Below are 26,341 nucleotides of genomic sequence, written 5' to 3'. Positions count from 1 at the left end.
CTACAATTACCATGAGCCCCTGGACATCTGGAGAGCCATGTTTGGCCACCCCTGTTCCAGACCAACCCACAGAAGACTCAACTGACACTGGAGGGTTACAGCTTAGAAGATTTGAAACTGGCCTTTCTACTGAATTATTCCAACAATGGCTTTTAAAAGCTAAATTAATAGGACCAAAACAAAAGCTGTTTTCAAAACCAGATCAAGGCTGGGTTTCCAAGCATTAGGTTGTATCAAGGAAAAATGCAGATACGCAAAACATATTGGATCTCTGAAAATACAGTATTTGCTGGCGTATTTTCCCCATTTTTCCACTTTCCCCCCACACTTTTCCCCCCTGAAAAATATGCCTCCAAGTGGGGGGTTGTCTTATATGCCGGGTGCACTTCAGTTGGAATAGACATAGCTGCCCATAGTGGCCCATAGTACTGTATTTTGAGTGGAAATGTTGGGGGGTCGTCTTATACGCCGGCAAATACGGTATATAGGAGCCTTTTCATGTGTTATCTAGAGACAAACAGAAGAGCTGTTTCTTTTTACTACCCAGTCTTACCATGGCAAAACTTTTTCTCTCCACAACACACACCTTGTGAGACAGGTAAGGCTGAAAAAGTCCAGAGAGAACTGTGACTAGCCCCAAGGTAACCCAGCTGGCTGTATGTGGAGGAGTGAGGAATCAAACCTGGTTCTTTAGATTAGAGGCTGCTGCTCTCAACCACTACAACATACTGGCTCTTGTGACATCTGGCCCAAACAATATTTTTTCCTCCAATTGATACCATAGAATGTTTTTTTTTCTCACCTTTGATCTGGCTTTCACTTCTAGTAACATATTTAAATCAATAGGCAAGTGAGACGGCTGCATCATTAAACAGAGCCAAGCTCCCATCCATGGACAAGCGGCGGCTACCAGATACTGTAGAGATGCCTTGCTTAATAATTCCAGCCACACCTACACAGGAAAACATTTATGAACAGTTGAAAAGATACATGGCCTTGCTGATAATCTTTTCCATTACTGATGTAACTCTTCAGCATACAAGCTACAAACTGCCTCTGACACTGTACAGTACAAATCAATAAAGATTAGCTAATCCGAAATCCAAAATATAGGTCCATAACAAAGCAAGCAAGGAATTAGAACTAGGGGGCAAGGAAAATTTAAATGACAGCAGGCCTACCTTGTGAATGAGCTCCAGAATTTCTTGATTACTTTCTAAAATACAGAACTGAAAGATATGTCTTAGCATGTCTTGCAGAATGGGAATAAGCCAGGCTGCCGAACTCTAGAGACAACAAATGAGGAAAATTCCAAACATCACGAGACAATAAGGAAAGGCAACATATAAAACTACAGGTTGGAATTAAGACATATTGATTGCACAAACTACCTTAGCTGTCTGCTATTTTAATTATGTTTCAATTATTTCTGCATTTCGTTAATTTTTGTATTATGTAAACTGCTTCACTTTTAAAAGGAAAGTGATATAGAAATTAAATCAATACAGTACTTATGCATAAATTAGATATTAAGCACATAAAATTTTCCTACTCTCATTCTCCTAAAATTAGTCAGAATGTAACTAGTCACCTGATCTTGTGTAGACAGTAAAGTAAACAGAGTTTCCAGTGCAGCTTTTCGAACAGATGATATTGTATGATGTAGGAATGGCCACACACGTGGTACCAGAACTGTGAGTGATTGCTGAATACTGAGGTGGGTTGGAGTAAAAATGAAGAATAATAAAATAAGTCAAATTCTTATTGGTAATGAAGATATATGTTTTAAAACAAAAAAATCCTATTGATACATTTATAAAAACAAGCAAAACAAGCAATGTGCTTTCTATATATCATAAAGCTATTTACAATTCAATCCTATGAAGAGTTCACCCAAACGAAACCCAGCCATTTAAATGAGCTGAAATAATCTTTATAGGAGTACATAAGAAACTTATTAAGACCACTGGATCATCTACTGCCATAGTGTCTGAGAGCAGCTCTTTAAGCTTTCCACTCTACTACCAACCACAGATCTTTTAAAGTTCTCCTACACTTGCAAAAAGACCTTTACTAGTAGGGTCCTGGTACCAGATGGGAAAAACTGAATTAGGGGTGTGTATTCAGATCTACCAGAGCCAAAAACATTCCCAAAAAATACCTCACCAGTATTTTTCACATACATTTTGGCTTTCTGAGTATATCCAGGTTTTCTTGGGGAACCAGATAAGGTTCCCCACCTCTCAGCTGTATGTGAGACTTCTATGGCAGTCCCTTTAAAGTTTAAAGGTACCACAGAAGATCAGCTATTCCTGCCAGCAAGCTGTTCCCACTGGTTCAGTTTGGGCTGGCTTCTTGTACAGCCTGGCTTAAACTGGGCTGTAGTAAACCAACCACAGAAGCCCAATCATCTGGGAATTGGGGTCACTGTGGGAGGGCAGGTAGTTATGAATTTCCTGCATTCTGCAGGGGGTTGGACTAGATGACCCTGGAGATCCCTTCCAACTCTATGATTCTGTGAGAGTTTCTGGGCAACTTATTGCTGCACCACAAGAAAACTGCTAGCTGCAGGAAAACAAACTTCTAGCCACACTTCAGGAGAAGAGAGGCACACAGATCCTTTGCCTGCAGCATGGTTTAAACTTTTCTTTTAACAAAAAAATCCCATTTTCCCCTGAGTCCTGTAAACCCAAAAATACTGGTTAAAAAAACTGTACACATCTAACATTTAATAACTATGTTTCTAGAAAAAGAAAGTTGGTTTTTATACCCTGCTTTTCACTACCCAAAGGAGTCTCAAAAAGGCTTATAATTGCCTTCCCTTTCTTTCCCCACAACAGACACCCTGTGAGGTAGAGTAAGGCTGAGAGAGCTTCTGACAGGACTGCTCTGTGAGAACAGCACTATCAGGACTGTGATTAGGCCAAGGTCACCCAGCTGGCTGCATGTGGAGGAGCAAGGAATCAACCCCAGCTTGCCAGATTAAGCCCTACATCAAGCTGACCCTAAGTGCTGGCATGCAACTGTACTGAATTAATCCTCTAAGAGACAATCTATCACTCTTTGTCAAAACAGAGCAAAGTACCATTGAACAACAGAAGATTAAAGATCTTCCAAAAGAATAAAAACAGCTATTAGAGTTGGACTCAAGAATGCAATCACAAGAAAACAAAGTTTTTAACTTGCTGCTGACTGAGCTAAGGTCATTAGATTTCCATCAGTGAGGAAGCAGATCACAATTACCTGCATTTTCGGACCTGAGAATAAGTCAGAAGGGATGAAAGGAGGGTCATGATGCTGTTTGTGGAAGCTGTCAGGTCGTCCAATTCCAGAAGTGCATCCCATAATATATGAAGAATAAAGGGTACCTTAAAAATTTAAAGCACAGCAATGGAAAGAGTCACACTAGGTAAGGTTACTTTTACGGAACTGTATGCTGAATTGTGGAACAACAGAAGAACAACAATTTAAATGTAGCTGTGCTCTACTTACTTTCTGTGGCTGAAGGTAGACAAGACTTTCCACCACTGGCACTAAAGATGCAGCAGCAACAGCCCTGACATCATCGTCCAGATCCTGCAGACCTTCAGTTATTGCAGGTAAGACTTTAGGCAATAATGTATCTATTAAGTCCTGCAAAGAGAGTTTCAGTAAAGAACAAAGGAGAAAGCAGATGGCAAGCCTGCAAGCAGGACTAATACAAAACTGATACTTAATTACATAAAACATTATTACCTTTTAACACATCTTTCTGTATCTTGTCGGCAAAAATCTGCTTTTGTTTTTTTTTTTTACTCAAACCAAACCAGAACAAACTCTTCTATCTAGCACTGACTGGGTGGGAAAAATCCATGTAAGCGGCTCTACTTGAAATGATTATATACCTAAGGTTTTTGTTAACCAGCAGCCAGTTAACCAGTCAATTCTATTAACTGACCTGCAGAGCCAAGCCACTTGTCTGCGGGGCAAGGGAAATGAATATTAACCTACATTCTAGCTAACCAGCAGCACCCCCAAGTCCATCATAGCCCTAATACCAGATGTACACAACTCCCACAGAAGAAATTAAATAAGATCTGCCTGAAGAATATTAAAACCATTTTACCTGACGAACTGCCAATGCATATTTGATCCCCAGCAGGCCACCGTGCCTCACTTCCCACTGCTCTTGTGACAGTAGCTTCAGCAGGATAGCCACAGTTTTATGCACACCGGTCTCATTCATGTATTTCAGCACCACCCCCAGCGTCTGAGCACAAGTCTCTCGCACTGGTGCCACAACCTAAGATTTAAGGAGAGAGATCACCCAACGGAACACCAGAAAAGCATTTTTTAAAATTAAAACTTATTATGTAAAGTGAGGATACTTTTCAAAATTGGTACTTACTTCATCTGAAATGAAGTCGCCAAATCTATCTAAGGCAAACACACAGAGAAGCCTGATTGCCAAGTCCTCCAGCCAATCCTGGTGCTGTTGAGTCATCTATTTAAAATATGGTTAAAATGTTGAAATATTCTCTACCTTATTCTTATTATAGGCTCTCATGTACACAAAAAATACACTCAACTGAACAAGCAGAATTAATGTGGAGTGTTTCTGGTAAGACAAGCCATGTTATACATTTTATGCTACTAGCTATGATGCTTAATACTAGAGCCCAATTGCAGAGATTTCTGTAGAAAAATGACGTTTCTACGCTCGTGTACTAAATATTAAAATCCTCTGCAAGATCTAGTTATCAACATGTTGCTAAAGTGATGAAGACTGAAAGAAAATCAAGTGTGCTTATAATACACAGGAAGGATAATAACCAGAAATACAATTTCACCCATGTACAAATGGACTTCTCCAGGGAGACAGGGAACTGCCTGGTCATTTTATTTAAATCTACTTTATTCCAGAATGATAAGCACATCTTCAAAAGAGAAACAATTTCTCCACTGCTCAAATGAAAGTTCTCATTGCAACATGGGTAATATTTTACTGTTATTTTAACAGCTTCATGTTTCATAAACAGGGAGAAGTGAACTAGGGCAGTGTAAGGCTAAGGAAGCTAGGGGAGTGTAGAAGTTGCATTACAACTGACCCTACAAATAAAGAATCTTTTGTCTAGGTTTTGCATGTTAACTTTGCTTACCTCTTCTGTAGTGCTGTCTCCTATTTTGCCTCCACTTCTCCCGTGAGCTTTAAGTACCTCTCTCAATCCAATACCTGCACCATGTCGGATCTAAAAAGTTGGAAGGGCAAAACAGATCAAGATCTTAGTTAAGAATAGAAGGTTACATGAAACAAGGCTTACAGATAACATGGAGGCCACTGGAAACACACATCCCTGTGTAAACGAAAAGCCATGCGAAGCAAACCATCTAGAATTTTGACTGCACTTTGAGAAAACCACTATCTTTGGTATTTCTGCTAAGTGTGTGATTATGTAGTAAAATCAGTAGAAGTCATATATAACAGCTGCTTGAACAGTAGCTATGCTTAAGTGGTCTAAGAATTACGTATTGTTGATGTTGATGTGCCAAGATGAAGCTACCTAAAAAATTCTGAAATTTACATAAAATTAGCAGTGTGCAATTGCCACAAACTGAGCTGAAAAAAATACGTGAAAAATACCTCACTGGTAATTTTGGGGTATTATTTAAGCCAATTACAGACCAGAGAATCTGACTGGCTACTGATATAACAGCCTGAATAAAAGCTGATTTAGGGAGAATAATCAGCTATACTCAGCTTGGGCTGGTTCCTCTTGCAAATCCTGGGGCCAGACTCGTGTGAGGCACAGGCTGGCTTTTTTAAAATCAGCATTTATCTGTTTGGGTTTATTGGACCTGAAAAAATTGAGGATTCCTGAAAAAAATCCTGGCTCTAAATACCATATCAGTATTGGGATCTGGGATTTTTCAGAAATACTGGATTTTTTAAAAGTCCAACAGACCCAAACCAAAAAACACTCCAGGCTTTTTTTTGGGGGGGTAGCTGGTGCATCCCTACAACAACTAGGAGCTTTCAGCAAATACTCATCTGGGCATCTACTTCATCAACCAATCACACCTGATCAATGCTTATTAGGCAATGTTGAGGAGATGGAATCTCTAGCTTCAAAGGCTCATCTTCAATATACTGAGATCAATTAAAACCCACAACATACTTTTAAGTACACATTTCTATCCTGATTTTTTCTTGTTGCTTTCAAGTTGCATCTGACTTGGGTTTTTAAAGGCAAGAGATGTTTAGAGGTGGTTTGCCATTTCTGCCTTCATGTCATGACCCTAGTATTCCTTAGTAATCTCCCTTCCAAATATCAACCCGGGGCCAACCTGGTATAGTTCCTGAGATCTGACTAGACTGGACTATCCAGGTCACATTATTTAGGTAAAGGTTTTAAAGAATTGTATATCAACCTTTACCTAAATAATTTCCTCAAGTTCTGATTACAAATTCTGTGTGGGCACATTTGTCAGCATAAGTCAATTCAAAGCAACCAACAGCTGATTATCAGAAATGTGCAATCCCCCCCCCAACCAGAAACCATTTTTAGCGACTTAGTCCTAATATCGCAGGTAAGCCCACACAGTCGATAGCCCCATTGGGCGTGTGACCACACTGGGCAATGTATAATGTGTGAAATGGTTTTGACTATTAAATACAACTTGTTAAATATTGGCATAGAATACTACAACAAAGACATTTTGTTATGATCAACACAAACAAATTTACTTACTAACTGAATAGGAGTGAGCCATTCTAAAAATTGTATTACACACAAGAATGTAATTAGGGGTGGATTCAAACAGCTTTTCTGCTAGTGGAGAATCATGAGACCAGAATGTTAAAAGCCACGTGGGATGGAGGCTGTAATATGGAGATAACTGAGAGAGACAGAGTAAAAAAGGCTGGCTGGATTCAACCCAGGGTAGTATCAAAATTAGCATAAGGTAAAAATAGTTTACCTCCCATGATGGGTTAAAGAGGTCATTACATACTTCTTCACAAAAACTTTCCAAAGGCCATTCATTAGTCTAAAAGAGACAAAAGAAACAAGGTCAGTTCACTAATTCTAAAACTTAAACTCCAAAACTGCCAGTTTACTGATCTTGATGGGGTACATATACTTTAAATAATCATTTAGATTCAGTTATTATGAAATAAGATGGTTTTGTACATCAAAGAAAATACTGAGCTGTAAAGATACAGAACAAGTGACATATTCAGTCTTAGCCTTTGTATAGGACCACTCTGCTGGCAAATTAAGAAACTGAACTAAAAGTAACTGACAGATTCAAATGGGTAGCCATGTTGGTCTGAATTGGCCAGCATTCCTTACAATCCCCTCATCTTTTTAATTTATTTTATTTGGGGCAATGTGACTGTAATGTGATATTACTAATATGCAAAGTAATTTTGAATTTAACTCTCTGGTCTCAGGACAAGATAATTGCCAGCAGAGCTTGTCACTTGCAGGGATATTTCCACGCTTGGCTGGAGATGGATGGGGCTAGCAACAACTGCAAAAATGTCTGCCATTAATTACTAACGTGGACAGTTTTATTTCTCTTATGTTTTTGTGAACTACAACTGAACTCAAAAGGACTGATTAGCTGTTTTAGCAAAGAATTATCATATGGCTTAATTTGGATATTATGACAGTTTATTAATTTGCTATAATTTGCTTTTGCCTTATATCTCTACAGTTATGATAGTTGTTAATTTAGTCTGGGGAAGAGTGCATGCACTTGAAAGCTCACGCCTTGAATAAATCTTGGTTGCCTTGAATAAATCTTAAAGGTGCTGCTGGACTCTATAAAACTAACTGAAGTCCAGATAAACAGGATGAAAGTAGTAACCTTATGCATCTACATGTCTAACAGTGACACGTGGCTCCATCCATGGACACTTAAAACAGCTGATTAGGACCACACTGACAGTAAACTGCTTTTTCTGCAAAGTTCAGGGACCCCCTCGATTTGCAGACAAATCTGAAATATTTTAAATTGTGATATACCACTGTACCTCCTCCTCCATAGCGGCCAGGATCTAACACAGGCCTGTCAATGGTGGCAGCAAGCTGCACCAGACCCAGTAAGAATGATGCTGATGGAGGAGGAAAGGAAGCTGAGCTCAAAGTGGAGAGCAGTGATGCCAATGGGGGGGGGGGAGCCTCAGCAGGCAGCAGCTTCAGTGACGGAAGGGGAGAGGAAGCTGCAGTGCTGTGGGCAATGGGAGTGGTACCATGGTGACCTTGGGACAACAGCAGGCCTAGCACTAGAGGCTGGAAGATGTCTGGGGCCTGGCAAGCATTACAGTAAGGAGTGGAAGGAGCCACGGCTGCCCTGCAACAGGCACTGGCAATGGGGAAAGGGCGGGGGGGAGAAGCTGCAGTAGGCCAAATCAGGAGCTGGGCTGGATCTGCTGAGTTGTGGATTCTGGGGCCCCAAGGATACAGCAGCAATGAGAAGGGGTAATTAAGGCAGAGAGAGGAAATCTCCACGTAAATTTATTTATATTAATTTGATTTATTTACCGCCACTCCCAACTAGCCAGTTTGTGGTGGCTTACGATAAAACAATAAAATGCAATAAAAAACATTACTTACAACTACTATCACCCAATGTAACTGCAACAATATCCCCCAAAGAACTGTATCCCCCTGGCAAACTCCCTCTTGCTAGACTCCATGCCTCAAGGGAGATAGTTGAGAGATACAGATGTCTAGCATATCTCTGTGGGGGAGGGACCCTAAGATCTTCCTTGCTCTGGCCTCAACCAAACACCTGGTGGAAAACCTCTGTCTTGCAGGGCCTACAGAACTGTGTCAGCTGCAACAGGGCCCTCAGCTCTTCTGGGAGCTCATTCCACCAGGTGGAGGCCAGGACCGAAAAGGCCCTGGCCCTAGTCGAGGCCAGATGCACTTCCCGTGGGCTTGGGATCACCAGCTTATTAGTTCCCGCACAGCGAAGTGCTCTGCGGGGGGCATAAGGAGACTTTAGATGCGACTTCTGACATATCTGCTTAAATCCCCCCTATCCCCAAAAACTCTACTTCAATGTGGATATTGACTTTAGAAAAACTACCTTCATTTACAATTCCAATGAAGCGTTCCCCAAATCAGTTTATGGCTATTGATTTTTAGACATTAGAAACACCAAGTTATTCAGGATACAAATGACATCATAGTTACTAGGACATGATTTAGCTAACATTATATACTTTAAATACCATTGATTTCAGTGGGTTAATGCAGCTGTTTAATTTTCCCACTGAATGTACTGGGAGTTAAACTAATGCTGGCTAATCAGGCATTAAATTATCAAAAGGGTGCACTGTACCTCTTCTGGCATATTATCTACCAAAACTTTGGAATCAGTTGCAGGCTGACTGATGATAACATTTGATACTTTTCTTCTCTTCTCCTCTGGTTCCCCATCAGTGCTATCGTTGCTATAAAGAAACACTAAAATGTTTTTATGTTTGCAAATGTTGTGCCATTTAAGAATGGCTTGCCATGTAGTATACCATTCTCATTTACATCCATACAGGAACAGCATCAATACCCCAAAACTAGCTAATTTAAATGAAAACAATGTTCACATAATATATCTTCTGAAATTATATATTCCGCCCCCCCCCCCACATACTTAGAACATTTACCAGCAAAAAATACGTTCAGCGTGTTCACAAGCAGAAAAACAGAGGCATGCACACTGGGAAAATTAGCATTAGAGCTATTATTTCTATCTAACTAGTACTGTACCTCTTTTCATTGGATTCTACTACATCTCTTGATTTTTGCTTTGCAAACAGCTTGGCCATTCTTTTAGCTTTGTTCTTTTGCCTGCTACTCATACCAGCTCGAAATTCAGAATCAATCAAATCGGCAGCTTGAAGAGTCTGAAAAGATTTAAAGATTCAGCGTGCCTCCTTCACCTGCTATTTAAGTAGGCAGAATCATTCCACCACCATTCCACAGCTTCCCACACCACCTCCTATCAAGACACTAAATAAAACCACTGTGTCACTTACACATTTTATTTTAGTAAAATTGAAGTTATACAACAAGCAAACTATTTAAAGCGGGGTAGTCCAACTGCAGCCCTCCATATGTCCATGGAATGTTGGCAGGGGCTCCTGGGAATTGTAGTCCATGGACATCTGGAAGGCCGCAGTTGGACTACCCCTAATTTAAAGCTTAAAACTTGACAATGGCAGAAGCAGTCCAATAGCCTGAGGTTTTACCTACAGGTTGTTTGTGTACAAGAAACGACGAAGCAGGAGTGTAGTCCAAATCCTCATCATTGAACAAGTCTTCTGTATTCACTCCAATGGCAGCTCCCATATCAAGGCCGAGTTTCTTTTGGAGCAGTTTCCTTTGCCGCGCTATCCTCTCTTTGGGATCAATTTCACCTTCAAAATGAAGCAACCCACTTTACGCCACATTTTAAAAACCACGCCTTTTATCTAACATGACAGTGTTGGGTTTGTTTCAAATCTAGACACAAATGATCTCGGCTTAATAAACATACATATTTACTGCCAAAGGACTAAATACCTGAAAACATCAGAATGAATTATGCACTCTTTAAACATCTCAGTCAATGTCACACCAGAGATAAAGCCAAAATCAGGGCTGTATGTTTATAATCTAACATACTGATAATATCTTATAGCTGAATGTCAACAAGGAAACAATCAAATGTTCAATTGTTAGTGATATTGTTATTGTTATGTTAATTGATGTAGTTCCTGATCTTATGCTATCTGTTGTATCTGTCACTTGGTTCCATGCTCCCTGTGAACCGCCTGAGCTGGGAGGGAGGGAGATTTGAAAAGGTAGGAAAATCAACACAGTTGAGACAACCAAACTCTTAATTAGTTCTGGCTTTTCTTCTAAAAGATACGCACATGCAGTTATATATTGAAAATTAACTTAGCTTTGAAAATAACATCTCATGAAACACTCTATAAAAACTCTACATAAAGTCACCCTTAAAAGTCTTGGGGCCAGATTTCAGAGCAACAGAACTGCAAGTATGTATGACTATCTGCCACGCATTTAAAGACCCAGAAAAATATAGTTTGTGTTATCCGCAAATTCCTTCATCCTCCATAGTAGTTATTTAGGTGGAAAGTTGATGCTCAAAGCACATGCAGCACAGTTAAAGAAACAGGTACCTGCTGTGTCATCTTGGACTTCAAATTCTGCACCAGCAGACCCAAGAAGAGAAGCACCATGCTTCAGGAGTCGGCCAATATCAAATCTGTCAAAACGCAACCGATCAGAGGCAGATGACTCTTCCACAGGACTTTCACAACCATGTTCTTGATTAACAAAAAACGTAATTAGAATGAGATAGAATAATTTTACTCAGTTCTACACAAATATACAAAACTAGTGCAGTATAATAGTTGAGTGTCAGACTAGGACCAGGGAGACCTGATTTCAGAGCCCTACTTCATCAGGAAAATTCCCTGGGTCACATTGGATTGGTCAGATATACTGCCTAACCTACCTCAGAAGGTTGTTGTGACAATAAAGTGGAGCTAAGGAGAGACTGTGATGCCTCTCTGAACCCCTAGAAGGGTAGTGTAAAAATGAGATTGAGTTATCATTCAAGCCTTTAAAGCACAACATGTTTCTGTAAGGTAGCCTTTCTCAACTTTTTTTACCACTGAGAAACTCCTGAAATATTCTTCAGGCCTCAAAAACCCCCAGTTGTGGCGTAACCATGCATTATATGGGATGCATAGCAGTGTATACACCCAGTTGGGGCCCCTCTCCTTCTCACCTCTCCAAGCCCATCCTTGGTCATTTTTGGATCAGTGGGTGGGTTGACATGACTGTATATGGACATAAAACGGTAAAGGTATCCCCTGTGCAAGCACCGGGTCATGTATGACCCTTGGGGTGACGCTCTCTAGCGTTTTCTTGGCAGATTCAATACAGGGTGGTTTGCCTTCCCCAGTCATTACCATTTACCCCCCAGCAAGCTGGGTACTCAAGTTTACTGACCTCGGAAGGATGGAAGGTTGAGTCAACCTTGAGCCAGCTGCTGGGATTGAACTCCCAGCCTCATGGGCAGAGCTTCAGACTGCATGGCTGCCTTACCACCCTGCGCCACAAGAGGCTCTGTATATGGACATATCACCCCATAAATCTTTAACAAATTTTTAAAAAATTAAAAAAAATTAATTAACTCCCACCCGTTCAGAAAACCCTTCTAGCGCTATCAAGAAAGCTCAGGGTTTCATGAAACCCTTGTTGAGAAAGCCTGGTCTATACGGAAAATGAAAAAATAGGTAAGAACCAGTCATGTACTTTACACAGAACAGAGAAAGAACACTATTATTTTTTATTGATAACCAAGGATACAATGCAAGACATACTTTAGAAAGATGGTTGTGCAGAAAGCCTATCTAAGTTATATATCATAATTCTGCATAAATTACTTTAAATCACCTTGTTTGGGTCGTGGAGTAGGATTCCATTCTGGCACATTTCTCACTATTGCTTCCACAGCTTGTCCAGCAGCAATGCGAGTATCCCAATTTGTACTCCGTAAATGAACCAACACCTTTAAGAGATTCAAACATTAATCATTTACGTCCTAAACTGTAAAGCAGATAATTCAACAGCCATGTAATATACTTTACCACTTTCTAATTAAACTTCTCCATCATTTTTGATGAAATAATATAAAATTAAATATGGAGGGTCACTTCTATCCATGCTCTCAGAGATGCTCTCAGACAGAAACATCTGTGGGAGTGAAGTAATATCTGGCAAAGCATTAAGCTATAGTTTAGTTTTTAAAAGTATGTGGACTCTTGAAATTCTTTTTGAAAAACAGGGCATTTCACAAACTTGCTAATCAAAGAGGACCCTCTATGTTCAAATTTAAGGATTTTAACAGCTATGCTAAAGTAACATTTCAGCCCTACTGAAATGAATGGTTTTTGTAGCAGGTATTGGGGCATATCCTTAACATAAGAGAACAGAGAATAGGTGGCATGGAAAGATGTCTAGCGTGTCAGCCTACATGTACCTTTGCATGATACCACAGAAGACTCAGTAATTACCCCCCCCCCCCTCACAAAAACTACACATCAAACATATCCACTCATTTTAGATGTAATGGCTCCAGAGATTCAGGACTGGTGCCATATTCATCAGGAGTCAGGCATGTATTTTGAATAAAACAAGAGGACACTGTGCTATTGAGAAACAGATGCTTTATTATATAGCTAAGCAGAAGACCCTTTATCAGCCATGACAGCTTTTAATTGAAACTGTTTACATCATAATCACCAGCATGAACTGAATATCTTATAGATTCCTTATAGGGAATTTAATAATCAGCAATAGCTCCAACATCCCGATAGTTGTCAAAACATTCAAAATTTACTTACCTTTGCTAAAAGATTATTTAATTCATGGGGATGAAGTTTCACAACCTCCCCGAGTTGTTGTGCAGCGGCCTTCCTTGTTACAGGTGTTGTGCCAGTATCCAGTAAGATAAAGAGACGATCGAGCCTAGCATAAATGATAAAAAGTGAATTTATGCCAATAAAGGTATCCTGATTCTGAAAAAGTGAATTTACAAGATCCATCTCTAAAAAGCTTGAAGTGGCTTATAACATTCTAAAACCCACAAAACCAGCTTGTGTAGTTGTTGCTCTTGATTCCTGGTTCTCTTTTTATAGTCTCTTTCACTGGGTTTATATCACAGGGGGTTAAATATCTGAAGACACTACCAGAGTTGGGCATTAAACTGGGGAAAAGTGTTCAATCAACCCATCAAACCTTGCCAATAATAATACTGGCATTCTTTTTAAAGACAGAGCGGCGGCAGCCCAATCCTCCACAGGGGATGAAGGTGGCACTTCTGCAGCACTCAAGAGGAAGTTATAGGCAACCCTATTACCACCAGTAATAGGAACAGGTGTTTCAGTAGGAAAATGGCTACAGTTATAGCAAATAACAAGCAGTAAAAGCTGTGCTATATGACCCTTGACCCTTGCAAGACTAGTAGACTAGAAGTCCTCACTCCAGCCTTTGCTGATATGTGAAACCATACCACATAAAAACCTTACCATCTTTCCGATGACATGCTGAGCCTCTCATTGGCTCTCACTGGGGAACAACTCCCCAACAGGGTGACTGCAGTCCTCAATTGAGTGCCAATCAGAGGCTCTTCTCAGCCTCCTGCTTCTCCTTATGTATGCCACTTCCCAGCACTTGACATGAAGAGGAAAAGCAACCAGGAGGTAAGCCCAGGTGCTGGGGATGGGCCAGCCATGCTCCACAGCTTCCTGGCCACCTGGAAGATAGGGAAGCCCACCCAAGTGTGCTCTGCCACAGCCACCCCATGTTCCCTGCCCTCCTGGATGCTGGGGAACGCTGTCTGGCCGTGCCACAGCAACTGTGCCACATGCCCAAGCCTCCTGGCAATGGGGAGAGGTGGCCCAGTTCAACACTGGCCCTCCCTGCTCTGCAGAAGGCAAGGGTAGAAGACTTCTGCAGAGTGTAGTAGGTCAGCTGGCAACCTCAGCTGCCCTTCTATGGCCCATTTTAAAAACAGACTATGCTGCTAGTAATAAATAAGAAGGTAATCTTACACCTACAAATTGGCCTTTTTGGCTTCATGGAATACTAAATTAGACAGCTGGCTAGAAGGTCAGTCCTACAGGCTACTAAGGAACTTGCCAGCCACTTGCGTTTAGTCATCCTCTCTCTAATGCTGCATTAGAAAAGACATAGCCACACACACAATTACCAAATCATGACCATAATTGTTTACCCCCAGGGAAAGGTTCTTTGCAGGAGGGGACCAATTAATAATGTTGCTGGCTATTGGCCCCAACCAAATGCCTGATCTTGCAGATTCTTCGAAACTGAGCCAGCTCTTGAAGGGCCTGCAGCTCTTCCAGGTGCTAACTTCACCAGAAGGAGCCAGGACCCATTCAAGAAACCCTTCCAGGGCAATCAAGAAACCCCAAGGTTTCATGAAACCCTGGCTGGGAAATCTGGACTAACTAGTGATGAGATAAGACATCAAAAGAAATGTTTATTTCCCTACAACTGAACCAGATCTTCATATTCAAATGTATACCATGACATTAAAAAAATGGAAGTTACTTTTTTAAAAAAGAACAGCAGTTGGTTTTAAGGCTAGTGGAAACGTGAGAGGGAGATGTGCCACAATCCTCACTGAAATGCAAAGTTCTGACTTTTCTTTAATCATGCAACTCCTGGCCCCAATCACAGCTATAGGGCAACTGGGGCCCCCAACTTCTGTGCGGTGAGCTGCCTCAACTGCCTCTCTGGGGTGAGAGAGATGGATGGCTGATTAGCTGAACTGTTACAGGATGGAGGCTGGCCATTTGCACTCCAACTGACTCCTGAGCCCCTCTAGCCTCAGTCCCTTGCTGCCCACAGACAACACAGCCACTTCAGTTGCATCCACATCTGGCCCCAAAATCAGCTGTAGGGTAGGAGCCTCTTCCCCCCAAGCTTCCCTTCTTCACCTTCATTGGAGTCATAGCTGCTTCTTCTGTCTGCCCTGACACCTCAGCCATACTTTCTCGATTCTAAAGGCCATCAAGGTGAGGGATGATGACTGCCACTCCCACCCTATAGCTGACTGCTGGGCCAGAGTCCCCCAAGTGGGCAGAAAAATCTCTTCAGCCTTGTGGCTTCATTCTGAGGATCTGGCTATCTAGAGATTGTGGCCGCACGTGGCTAATAGTATGTAGACTGAGGGCTCTCCCAGACTCCACCCTCAGTCTTGTCTCCTCTGGACAGTGGGAATTTCAGCCGATGCTGTGGCCACCAGGTGACAATGGCAACGGATGGAGGCTGTCCCCACCACTACTCTACAGCTTATTACTGGGTAAAACCCCTGCATCTCAGGGGGTGGCATAGTGGCAGACCAGGAAATAGACTGGAGGGACCTGCCAACAGTTGTAGAGCTGTTGGAGGCTGCTCTATTAATCTCTATTCTCTAACCTTGTGCCTGTGCAGCTAGCCAAACATCCGCTTGTGCAAGCACCTGTGCCTGTATAGCAGGCAGATCACATGTATGTCACTTGTACTTTCTTGCCCCACCCCAAGCTGCATACTTTGGTGTCCGCTGGACCGCCTCCTCCTAGTAAGTTAAATAGGTGTCTGAGGGATGTTGGTGCCCCAACCTGACTTCTGCCCAAGGCCCCAGAATTACTAAGACCTCCCTGCAAGGACAAGACTCAACCCTGGTGCCTGTACTGTATTCTCACCCTAATTTTGTTTACTTTCTGTTTCCTAAACCACACCCCAGAAGCTTGAGGTTCTCCAACACAGGAAAACACTTGAACCTCTTATTTATAGCATCACTTACAGTACAGGCTTGACAGCTTGCCAACACTTTGTTTCTCAACCAAACTACACCCAACACTATCCAACCCTATTTTGGTTCTCGTCCCTCTCACAGAGTACTTCTGGCAGTACCACAGTTGCAGGATTTCCCTCAATGGAGCAAGTGTAGTAAAATCAGGAAACAGAAAAACAGGCTGCTTACCTACAACTACTGCAGTCACAATTATAGGCTTTGTGCTTACAGAGAGTAGTGACTTGGGAACTCCTAGAGCTATGGTTGAAGTGTAAAAATCTCCCCTCAGAAACACAGCTTCAAATCAGTCATCCACCCAAGGGGGGGGGGGGAGTCATTCCTTGCTGCTCAGTGCTTTTCAAAAATAAAAATTTGCTGCAGCGAAAAGTGAAAAGTGGAGTTCCCCAGTGATCTGTCCTGGGGCCTGTGTTGTTTAACATATTTATAAATGATTTGGATGAGGGTTTAGAGGGGATACTTATTAAATTTGCAGACGATACTAAACTGGGAGGGTAGCAAACACAACTGAAGACAGCAACAGAATACAAGATGATCTTGATAGGCTCGAGAAGTGGGCTAAACTGAATAAAATGAAGTTCAATAGGAACAAATGTAAAGTTCTATATTTAGGTAGGAAAAACCAAATACACCAATATAGGATGAGGAAAACTTGTCTTAGCAGTAACATGTGCAAAAAGGATCTAGGAGTCTTAGTAGACCATACAACAGTGTGACTCGGTGGCTAAAAAGGCAAATAGGATTTTGGGCTGTATCAAACGGAGTATCGTGTCCAGATCACGGGAGGTGATGGTACCACTTTACTCTGGTCTGGTTCGGCCTCACTTGGAGTACTGTGTTCAGTTGTGGGCACCCCAGTTGAAGAGGGATGTAGACAAACTGGAATGTGTCCAGAGGAGGGCAACAAAGATGGTGAGGGGTTTGGAGACCAAGACGTATGAGGAAAGGTTGGGGGAACTTGGTCTGTTTAGCCTGGAGAGGAGAAGACTGAGAGGGGATTTGATAGCCATCTTCAAATATTTAAAAGTATGCCATATAGAGGATGGAGCAGAGTGGTTTTCTCTTACCCCACAAGGACAGACCAGAACCAATGGGATGAAATTAATACAAAAGAAATTCCGTCTAAACATCAGGATGAAGTTCCTGAAAGTTAGAGCGGTTTCTCAGTGGAACAGGCTTCCTCGGGAGGTGGTGGGTTCTCCATCTTTGTAAATTTTAAAGCAGAGGCTGGATAGCCATCTGACGGAGAGGTTGATTCTGTGAAAGCTTAAGGAGGTGGCAGGTTACAGTGGAGCGATAGGTTGTGAGTGTCCTGCATAGTGCAGGGGGTTGGACTAGATGACCCATGAGGTCCCTTCCAACTCTATTATTCTATGATTATATGGAACTGCGGAGAGAAGGCATGCAGTTTGTGACACACACAGATTACCACACAAAGAACAACGGTGATGATCAGCAATCTGGTTTTACCTCACTATGGTCTCTGTACATTATACAAATGGGTATGGACTAGCAGCTGACCTACCAGGAGGTAAGTATAAGTGCATCAGTTGAACAGAGGGAGCTGAACTGCCCATTGAAAATGATGCCCCTGCTCTGGTATAGAGGTTGAAGGTTTTGTACCAAACAAATGTTGATGGCTGGGCCCATGTAACAACACTTTAAAGTGGGATCATGGAATACCTCTGGAGAAGTCCAAGGACACTGCTAGAACTTCAAAGAATTAAGCCTTTACTACCTGAAGAGGAACCTTTTTGCATGTTTGCAGCATAGTTAAATGGCAGAAAAACCCCATGACTAAGATACTGACAGGGTAAAACACAGAAATCTCATGCGGTGTCCAAAGAAAACAGCCCTGTTCACAGAGAATGAAAGACCTCACCTAACATTAATAGAATAAAGAACATGCTTAATATTAGATGATGTGTAGAAGGTGTGAAAGACCAGGTCTAGATTTAGATGGAATGTCATCACCTTTTGAGTAAGATCATGTCCAATCTGAGGACCACTTTATTCCATGAGCCCAAACAGTCTTAATGAGACCTTACAGATGAGGAAAGACAAGTAGTGCTCTCTAGCATAGTGACATCACACAACTTCCCAGAAGTGTGTAAGGTAACTGAGACAATCTTTGATGTCCTTCATAAACTCAACACCAAACAGAATAACGTTTGAGTTAAGTTTATGCCTTGAACTTTTTTGGTCTTAAAGGTGCCACTGAAATCAAACTTTGTTCTGCTGCTTCAAACCAACATGGCTACCCGCCTGAATCTATCAAGAACAAACAGTTAATCTAGTATGCTTTTCATATGCTCATTAGCATGAGATTGAGCTTCTTTCACAAAGAGTATCCAGCAGAGCCGTTTTGCTGAGAGGTCAATGGTGAACAGTTATAGTTCTGTGAGAGTTTCTTCTTTGAGAAGATTTCACAGAGAAGTCATGTCAATAGAACATCACTTGCAACCATGATGAAGAATAGGGGACAAGTGTGTTTGATTTCAAAAAACTGGCCACAGAAGTCTTCCAACTGACTCTCAGAGAGACGAATCCAAATTACTGTTGAACAGCTACAGCCTCCATAATTAGTTTCAATGATCACTTCCAGCATGCTGAGGTCATGCTGAAGCCACTTAGAATGGAACTTCCATCCCCCTGTTCGCTGCCCCAGGGCTCTGAGGACCCCTATGGATAGAGAGGGCTTGATGCATCTGAAGGGGAGGGGGCAACAGGCAAATCACCCACATCCTCCTCCCCAGCTGGAAGAACCCTTCTGACAGTGGAGAACAGTCTGGATCCAAACTTGGCTGATTCTGCTCAGCACCCACGATACTTTCACCATCCATCACTTCCAAAAGATTGAATGGGTTCCTTGGTCAGTTGTTTCACCCTTATACAAGATCTACTGATACTTAACAAGAGGAACCTTGAGGAATCTTAAAGGGCAACAGATCTGTTATTTTAGTCCTGATTTAATTTTAGGTGTGAAAAAGTCTTCATTTGGAACAGATTCTACAAAAATTAATTCTGAACAAATCAAAATGTTCTGGATGGCATGATATTCCAAGTCTCGCTGCAGAAATTTCTCCCAGCCACACCACTGAGACAAATTGTGTTCCATCTGGTTCAAATAAGAAGCACAAGGCTTTAAGAGGCATTTATTTCCAGTGCAGCTTGGCAGCACATTTCTTGAAGGACAGTGAAGAGAAAAGCTATTGCTTCTGGCACTGAATGCTTTCAGTTCTATTCTGTATAGCTTTAATTACTTGACCAAAGGTTATGACAAAAATCTTTTAAAATATTGCTTCTTGTCCTTTTGGCTAAGACAAGTGTAATAATCTTTTAAAATAAACACAGGGTATTGTTTCAAAATATGTATAATTCTGATGATATAACCAGAAAAAATATGAGATTTGAGAGCTTCACAATTCCCTCCTACTAGTCCCACCCCCCAATCACTGCTCCCTTTCCCTAAAAGTTACTGGGCAGGGACAGCAGCAACAAGGAAGCCACACAATGATAAGGAAACTGAGCACTTATTAGGTCCAACAATTTTGCTGCACCAGGGACTCTTATGACAAACTGGGCAGTCCTCAGAAGAAATGCTCCCCAGAATCCAGCTGTGAGAATATTCTCAAGCTCCAAGGAAGCTCGCTTGACCTCAACCAAGGTCAGAGTTTTTCCATCCCAGCCCCCAATTCGTGGAACAAGCTCCCACAGGATATCAGAGCCCTAGCGAAGCTCAAACAGTTCCACAGAGCCTGCAAAAGGGAGCTCTTCCACCAAGCATTTGGTTGAGGTTGACCTGAATTCAATTAACTTGCACTGGCCCCTGAGCCCCCTCCCGTGAAAGCTATCATTGATATGTCCATCTCATGGAGCCTTCAGTATGTTACAGTTAAATTAATGTTCTCACTATGTTTTGTTCCATTATTATATTGTTCTAATATTATGACTTTATTGCTGTTGTTCAATTTATCATGTTATATTTGTACTGTTTTTCTCCAGTTCCATGTAAACTTCCCTGAGCCTCAGGGGAAGCTGGCATATAAATGTAATAAATACATAAGACAAAGGGAAAACAGATTCTCACAAAAAGAGATGCCAGCTACACTAAAATAAAAATTGGCATTTGGAAAAACTAGGTCTCCCTTGTCCACATATATCATGACTATACCAATACAAAGTTTCCTGGTCTGAAGAGTTGTTTGTATGCCCTAAATATACCAACATAGTTCCCTTGTCTGGACAGTTGCATGCATGTCCTCAGTCTTTTCCTCACAGCATGAGGGGCATACTAGGACAACCCTGCGTATTTGGATGGATGGTAGTGGATTAACGGTTACAAACCACTATACGATAATTCTGGTGCTAATAACATGACCACGGGAAGTGAATACATATTTCCTTCTCTTTTCTAAACCCAAACTGGCAATATACACTCGAATTAAAACCATCAAAAACAATAATCCATTAAAATTAGGGAAGATACTGCTTCTTAATTAAAACGGCTTAACATGTATTTGCAGATTTAAATCATTGTAAGTCCAAGTGAATATTATACCTAAAATGTTAAAAAGGGAAGCATTTAAGCATGCATACTGTTCACCTAAACATCACTACTGTCAGCCAACTTTGTAACCAGTTACAATGGATGCAGATTCAACTCAGAATGTGGATTTTGACATTTGACACCTTAATGGCTTGGGTCCAAACAATCTGAAGGATTGCCTATGCCCTGAGATCAGGTGATGTGGTTCTGATGAGAAACCTACACCTCCTCTGGTACATCTATTAAGGACTCACATGAAAACTCTCAGCTATTGCCCCAAGCTTTGCTACTCTCTGCTTTGAATTTTGCCTAACTTTCTCACTGAAGGCCTTCGGAGACAACTGGCAGCAACCTTATGCTGGAGCAAAACAGTTTATACCTGGTTATTAGGTATTACTGATGTTATACTTTGCTTGTTAAAGTATCTTAACAAGATCTAGGAGACACAGGTTTGAATCCCCATTCTGCCACAGAAGCTTGCGAGATGCCCTGGGGCCAGCCCCACAACCTTAGTCTTATCCACCTCACACAGTTAGGATAAAATGGAAATGAGAATGACATTAAGTGCTCTGGGTCCTAATGGGGAGAAAGGCAGAATATATAAATAAATAGTTGGATGTGGTTGTTGCAGCTTTATGAAGATTGGTTTTTATCAATCTTATCACTACATGAAGGAGTCTCAAAGCGGCTTACAGTCACCTTTCCTTCCTCGCCCCACAGGTAGTTGTGAGGTAGGTAGGGTGGAGAGAGCTCTGATGGAACTGCTCTGTGAGAACAGCTCTAACAGGACTGTGAATAGCCCAAGGTCTCTTTGCTGTTTGCAAGTGGAGGAGTGGGGAATCAAACCTGGCAGCTGATTTCATGATCATGCTGTATTTACTCATGCATCAATAAGTAAATGTATTTACATGTAAGTTGTATAAAACAACAAAACCACCCATACCAGGAATGAAAACAGGTGGACTGAAAACATTCACAAAGTCTGGAAAAAAAATTGCGATAAACATCACTATTTGGGGAACATGACTTTTAAAGCACTATTTGATTTTTAAAATCCTATGGCCATACATAGGAATCGTTGACAGGCAGCCACTACAGTTGGCTGAATGCTGGACTTAGGCTAAAATCTTAGACAGAAGACTTTATGGGTCACTTCAACATCATTATTTAACTATTTTCCCCATTTCAAAAAGTGGAATACTATTATAGCTACATGTTGGGATTTTCCCCAACACATGGCCAAAATATGCAGGAAATATGAAGTGTGTTAGGATTTTTTAAAATTGCTTTCTTTCAAAAGACCAACAAGGAAAAAAGCCTCAAAATTCATCCAGTCCACAACTAAATAAAACCGGGGGGGCAGTATACATCATGTAAAGACAAAAATATAACAGTGCTGGGAATAACTAATTTGAGAAATAACTTCAGTACCTTCTTCAATCCATGTACAGTTGTATAAGGCAGCTCCATACTGAGCCAGGGCATTACCCATGTAACCCAATACTGTCTTCAACTAGCAGGGGTTCGGCAAAGGTATAGTAGGCCTTTTCTAACACAAAGAAAGTTCCTTTTAAATGATAACGCTAATAAATTAATTAACCCTTCTGTATGTAAAACATATACCTGCTGAGCTATAGCCCTTCCCAAACGGTTACTGTAATTATTATAATATTCTTATGCAAACAAAACACAGGCCTTTGTAGAATTAAACAGAAAGTAGTCAGTTTTTGTGTATTTGTGCAAAGATGGAGGCAATTTCCAGCCCCTACCTGCACATGCACTCCAGGTCCACTGATCCCCCAAGAGCACTTCTCAATGGCAACAAAAAGCAGTAAAGATTTCTTCTGTGAATTCTACTTTGGTCCACTGTTCTTAAGATCCAAATCCTTCCTGCCAGTGTAGCGAAAGTGATGTGCCACTAACATCCCTAAGCAAACTGCCTTTCAATTACAATGTACAATACACAAGTTGATCACCATAAAAAGGTTTTAATGTATGGAACACCTAAGCAGGACCAGCTCTGCACATGACTGATAACTTCACATCGTGGCTGCTTGCCAATCATCAAAACAATAAGACGTTTGTGGGTTTTTTTCTCCCACACAATTGATAAGTTAAGCAATGTGGCAGAATTGATAGCAAGCAGTACATCCCAACAAGGATCCCCCTGAACCTAGTTCTCTGCTTGCAGCCTCCAGCATAGATACTGCAATATAAAAGAGCATTAATGACTTGAGCTAACAGTACCAATGGGGAGAAATCTCCATTGGTTAATACAATTATGACCTATAAGACTCAAGGGAGCTACATAAGCAGAATGTATTAAACATGCAACGTTTTCACTTGCATCCACTACACACTTAAGCACAAATACAAAGATTAGAGGCCGTTTTTTTTTTTAATACAGCTGGAAGCCTAAGGGCATGCTTTAAAGGTGGAGAGGCGTGCACACGTCTTTAACAGCAAAATCCTCACTCCTCTTAAGTACTTCTCATTCATTTCCACGGAGCTAAAACTTGACTCTGACAGAGGAAAAATAACGAGAAATACCTGTGGATCGGCGCAGTGAAGTCAACTAAGAGAAGGGAGAAGGGTGGGTGGCAAGGATGCCAGATCCAGGTTGGGAAACTCCTGGAGATTTGGGGGATGGAGCCTGGGGAGGTCAGGGACCTCAGAGGCCACCTTCCAAAGCACCCATTTCCTCCAGGGAAAGTGACCTCGGTGGCCTAGAGAGGGGTTGTAAGTCCAGGGGCTCCCCAGGCCCCACCTGGAGGCTGGCATCCCTGCGGGTGGGCATGGGCCGTTCCACACACATGGGCCTCTCGCCTCTAGCGAGCAGCGGGGTGGGCCCCCAGGGACAGGAAACAAGGGCCCAGATCTTTAGGCCTAGCAGTCCTCCCGGGGGTGGACGGGGCCGCCCAGCCACGGCACTGCCACACCACGAGGCCTCCGGAGGAAGAAAGCCGCCCCTTCCCCCGAGGGAGAGCGCCCTGATGGGCCGCCCGCACTCCCCGCTCCCGGACGCCCCATCCCCTCACACCGACCTGGAGACGGCCATGGCGAGGGAGAGACGCGGAGCTGGGGCCGGGCGAGGGAAGCGCCGCCACGGTTCCTGCGGGAAGGAGGGGGACTGGGCCCGGGCCTGCGGGCAGCGCGCCTCTGCGGACCCGCGAGATGGCGGCGGCCACGCGCGGGTGTCGCCGGCGGCGCTCGGGCCCTCCTCCTCCCCCCTTCCGGCGCCTGTGCGGACGGCAGCGCCGCGAAAAAACCGCCCCGCTAGTTAAAGCTTCTATTCCTCCATCACCGGGGAGAAGCCCGATGCCTGGTTTTATATGAGCAGCCATCTTGTATTTATTCCCTTCCTCCATGGAAGCCGCTTCCTGATTGGCATGGACGCTCGGCCGCAGCCAATCGCGTGCGGCCTTGGAAGAGAGGAGCGAGGGAGGGGACAAAGAGGGCTAAGCCGGAGTCGGCCATGGCGCTTGCTCGAGCCTTGCTGAGGAGGCGGCCGGGGAAGGCAGAACCATCCACACAGTTGGAAGGGGGGCGCACGGCTGGGGAAACGATTCCAGTCTAGTAAATCCAGGGACTGGGGGACGACAGCATTAGCTTTCATTTATCAGGCATGTCGAATACATTTGGTTTTCACCGTGCTCGGGAGGGTTCTTCTCACAAGATAATTCCGTTCGCCTCCTCCCAGAGTCGCGGGCGATGGAACAGGCCACCCTTCGCGACGGATGGTGACGAAGAGCCGAGACACGCGCTGCCTCGGCCTGGATCCTGAGGCTGGGACTACAAATCCCAGCATTCTTTGCACCATCGACGTAATAAACGTTCGGGTTTTCTCCTTTCCCTAGAAATAGCATCCGGTTATATGTCACTTTCGCCTTAATCTTGGACTTCAGAAGGCCGCTGACATGCAGCAGTTGTCCCCTAGCGGTCCCATTTGGACTTCATTCTCACTGAAACGGCCTTCCTGCTTGCCTGAAGACAGAAGGGCTAAGGCTCCCATTAGTTTTTTTTTCGGAACAGTTCTAGGAAATATATGGAATTAATCTAAACGTTACACCACTAACAAGAAGTTGAGCACGCTGAAGCCCTCAGTAAATTTCTAGAGAAGATCACTAAAAGGAAAAAAGAAAAAAAAACCCTCACAAGACTGAAGTTGCAATGAATCTTGAGCTCAGGAGTGCCCATGGAAGATGTCCCTGATTCTTTCCAAGGACTCCCCTGAATGGGAGTGAAGAGAGAGTTTTCCCTATTTGTAATTATTACAACTATGTACATTTGGTGGCTGGATGGAGTCACTGAAGCAGTTAGTGCAAACTTAAAAGGACTTTGAGGAACGGTAGAGGACAGGAAGGCCTGGAGGATCATTGTCCGTGGGGTCGCAATGGGTCAGACACGACTTCACACTTAACAACAACAAATGTACATTTACTTAGAAGTAAATCATCCTATTTCGATGGATCTTACTCCCAAGAAAGCATGCCTAGACCTGCTGCCTTCAAAAGCATTCCTATATACAACCCTTCAATTGAATGAACAATTTCTATGCATCAAATTATAATAATTGTTTTTATAACCTACATTTCTCTTCCCTAAGAAGTCTCAGAACAGTTTACAATCACTTTCCTCTCCCCACAACAGGCATCTTGTGAAACAGGTGGGCTAAGAGAGCTCTGAGAGAACTGTAACTGGCTTAAGTTTCCCAAGCTGACTTCATGTGGAGGAGTTGGGCATCAAACCTGATTCTCCAGATTAGAGTTCATTGCTCTTGTGCGTTCTCCTTACCATGTATGTATAAAAACCAGGGATACTACAGGTACTCATTTGGGAGCATAGTTCACTGAGATACGGCTGTTGGATACATAGGAAAACATTTTACTAATGAGCTTGCCTTGCCTTGTTGAAAAAAAATGGAATCAGACATACACACCCATTACATCAGGCCAATTGCCCTGTCTGACTTTTACATCTGCATCATAATTCTGTGTGACTCTAAGGTATGTCCTAGTCTTTGTTCAATAGGGCTAGGAATGCGAACCTCCAGATGGGGCAAGGAGACCAGAAAATACAACCAATCTCCAGATTACAGAAATCAGTTCCCCTTAAGAAAATGGCTGCTTTAGAGTGTGGACTCTATGGTGTTGTACTCAAGCCCCTGTCCTCCTCAGGCTCCATCCATAAATTTGCTGCCATTGTCTAGATTAGCTCAGGTCAATGCTGTTGGCTGCTGTCAGAGTCTATTATGATAGGCTTTGGAGGGACCAACTCCACTGTCATGAGTGTTGGCCTGGACCATGAGGAGAGCCATAAATAGGGCTTGCTCCTAACCTCCCAAGCAAGTGAAGATTTGCATGTTAAGGGTTGCCTTAGCCTTGGGCCAGTCCCATGTTTACCAAT

General features: G+C 42.5%; 1 protein-coding gene across 2 annotated transcripts in view; it reads right to left on the bottom strand.

Annotated features, from left to right (window-relative positions):
- Positions 1 to 24,308, bottom strand: part of BTAF1 (B-TFIID TATA-box binding protein associated factor 1) — a 55,898-nt gene extending 31,590 nt beyond the window's left edge. Inside the window, exons 1-16 of one of the 2 annotated variants that reach the window (XM_077350234.1) lie at positions 23,980 to 24,308; positions 13,412 to 13,535; positions 12,462 to 12,576; positions 11,177 to 11,323; positions 10,245 to 10,408; positions 9,759 to 9,895; positions 9,334 to 9,445; positions 6,958 to 7,026; positions 5,139 to 5,228; positions 4,388 to 4,483; positions 4,106 to 4,282; positions 3,493 to 3,633; positions 3,244 to 3,368; positions 1,592 to 1,712; positions 1,182 to 1,286; positions 803 to 952 (exon numbers count right to left, since the gene is read on the bottom strand). In XM_077350234.1, the coding sequence (XP_077206349.1) occupies positions 803 to 952; positions 1,182 to 1,286; positions 1,592 to 1,712; positions 3,244 to 3,368; positions 3,493 to 3,633; positions 4,106 to 4,282; positions 4,388 to 4,483; positions 5,139 to 5,228; positions 6,958 to 7,026; positions 9,334 to 9,445; positions 9,759 to 9,895; positions 10,245 to 10,408; positions 11,177 to 11,323; positions 12,462 to 12,576; positions 13,412 to 13,535; positions 23,980 to 23,993 (1,887 nt within the window). In that variant the 5' untranslated portion in view covers positions 23,994 to 24,308. Of the gene's footprint in view, positions 1 to 802; positions 953 to 1,181; positions 1,287 to 1,591; positions 1,713 to 3,243; positions 3,369 to 3,492; positions 3,634 to 4,105; positions 4,283 to 4,387; positions 4,484 to 5,138; positions 5,229 to 6,957; positions 7,027 to 9,333; positions 9,446 to 9,758; positions 9,896 to 10,240; positions 10,409 to 11,176; positions 11,324 to 12,461; positions 12,577 to 13,411; positions 13,536 to 23,979 lie in introns of those variants that run through there. The other variant, XM_077350235.1, reaches the window with a different exon arrangement.
- Positions 24,309 to 26,341: the final 2,033 nt, after the last annotated feature.

Source organism: Paroedura picta, chromosome 8 (assembly GCF_049243985.1).
Source record: "Paroedura picta isolate Pp20150507F chromosome 8, Ppicta_v3.0, whole genome shotgun sequence".
In the NCBI taxonomy this organism is placed as follows: domain Eukaryota; kingdom Metazoa; phylum Chordata; class Lepidosauria; order Squamata; family Gekkonidae; genus Paroedura; species Paroedura picta.
The sequence above is the reverse complement of the archived record's forward strand: the minus strand, read 5'-3'. Positions and strand labels throughout refer to the sequence as shown.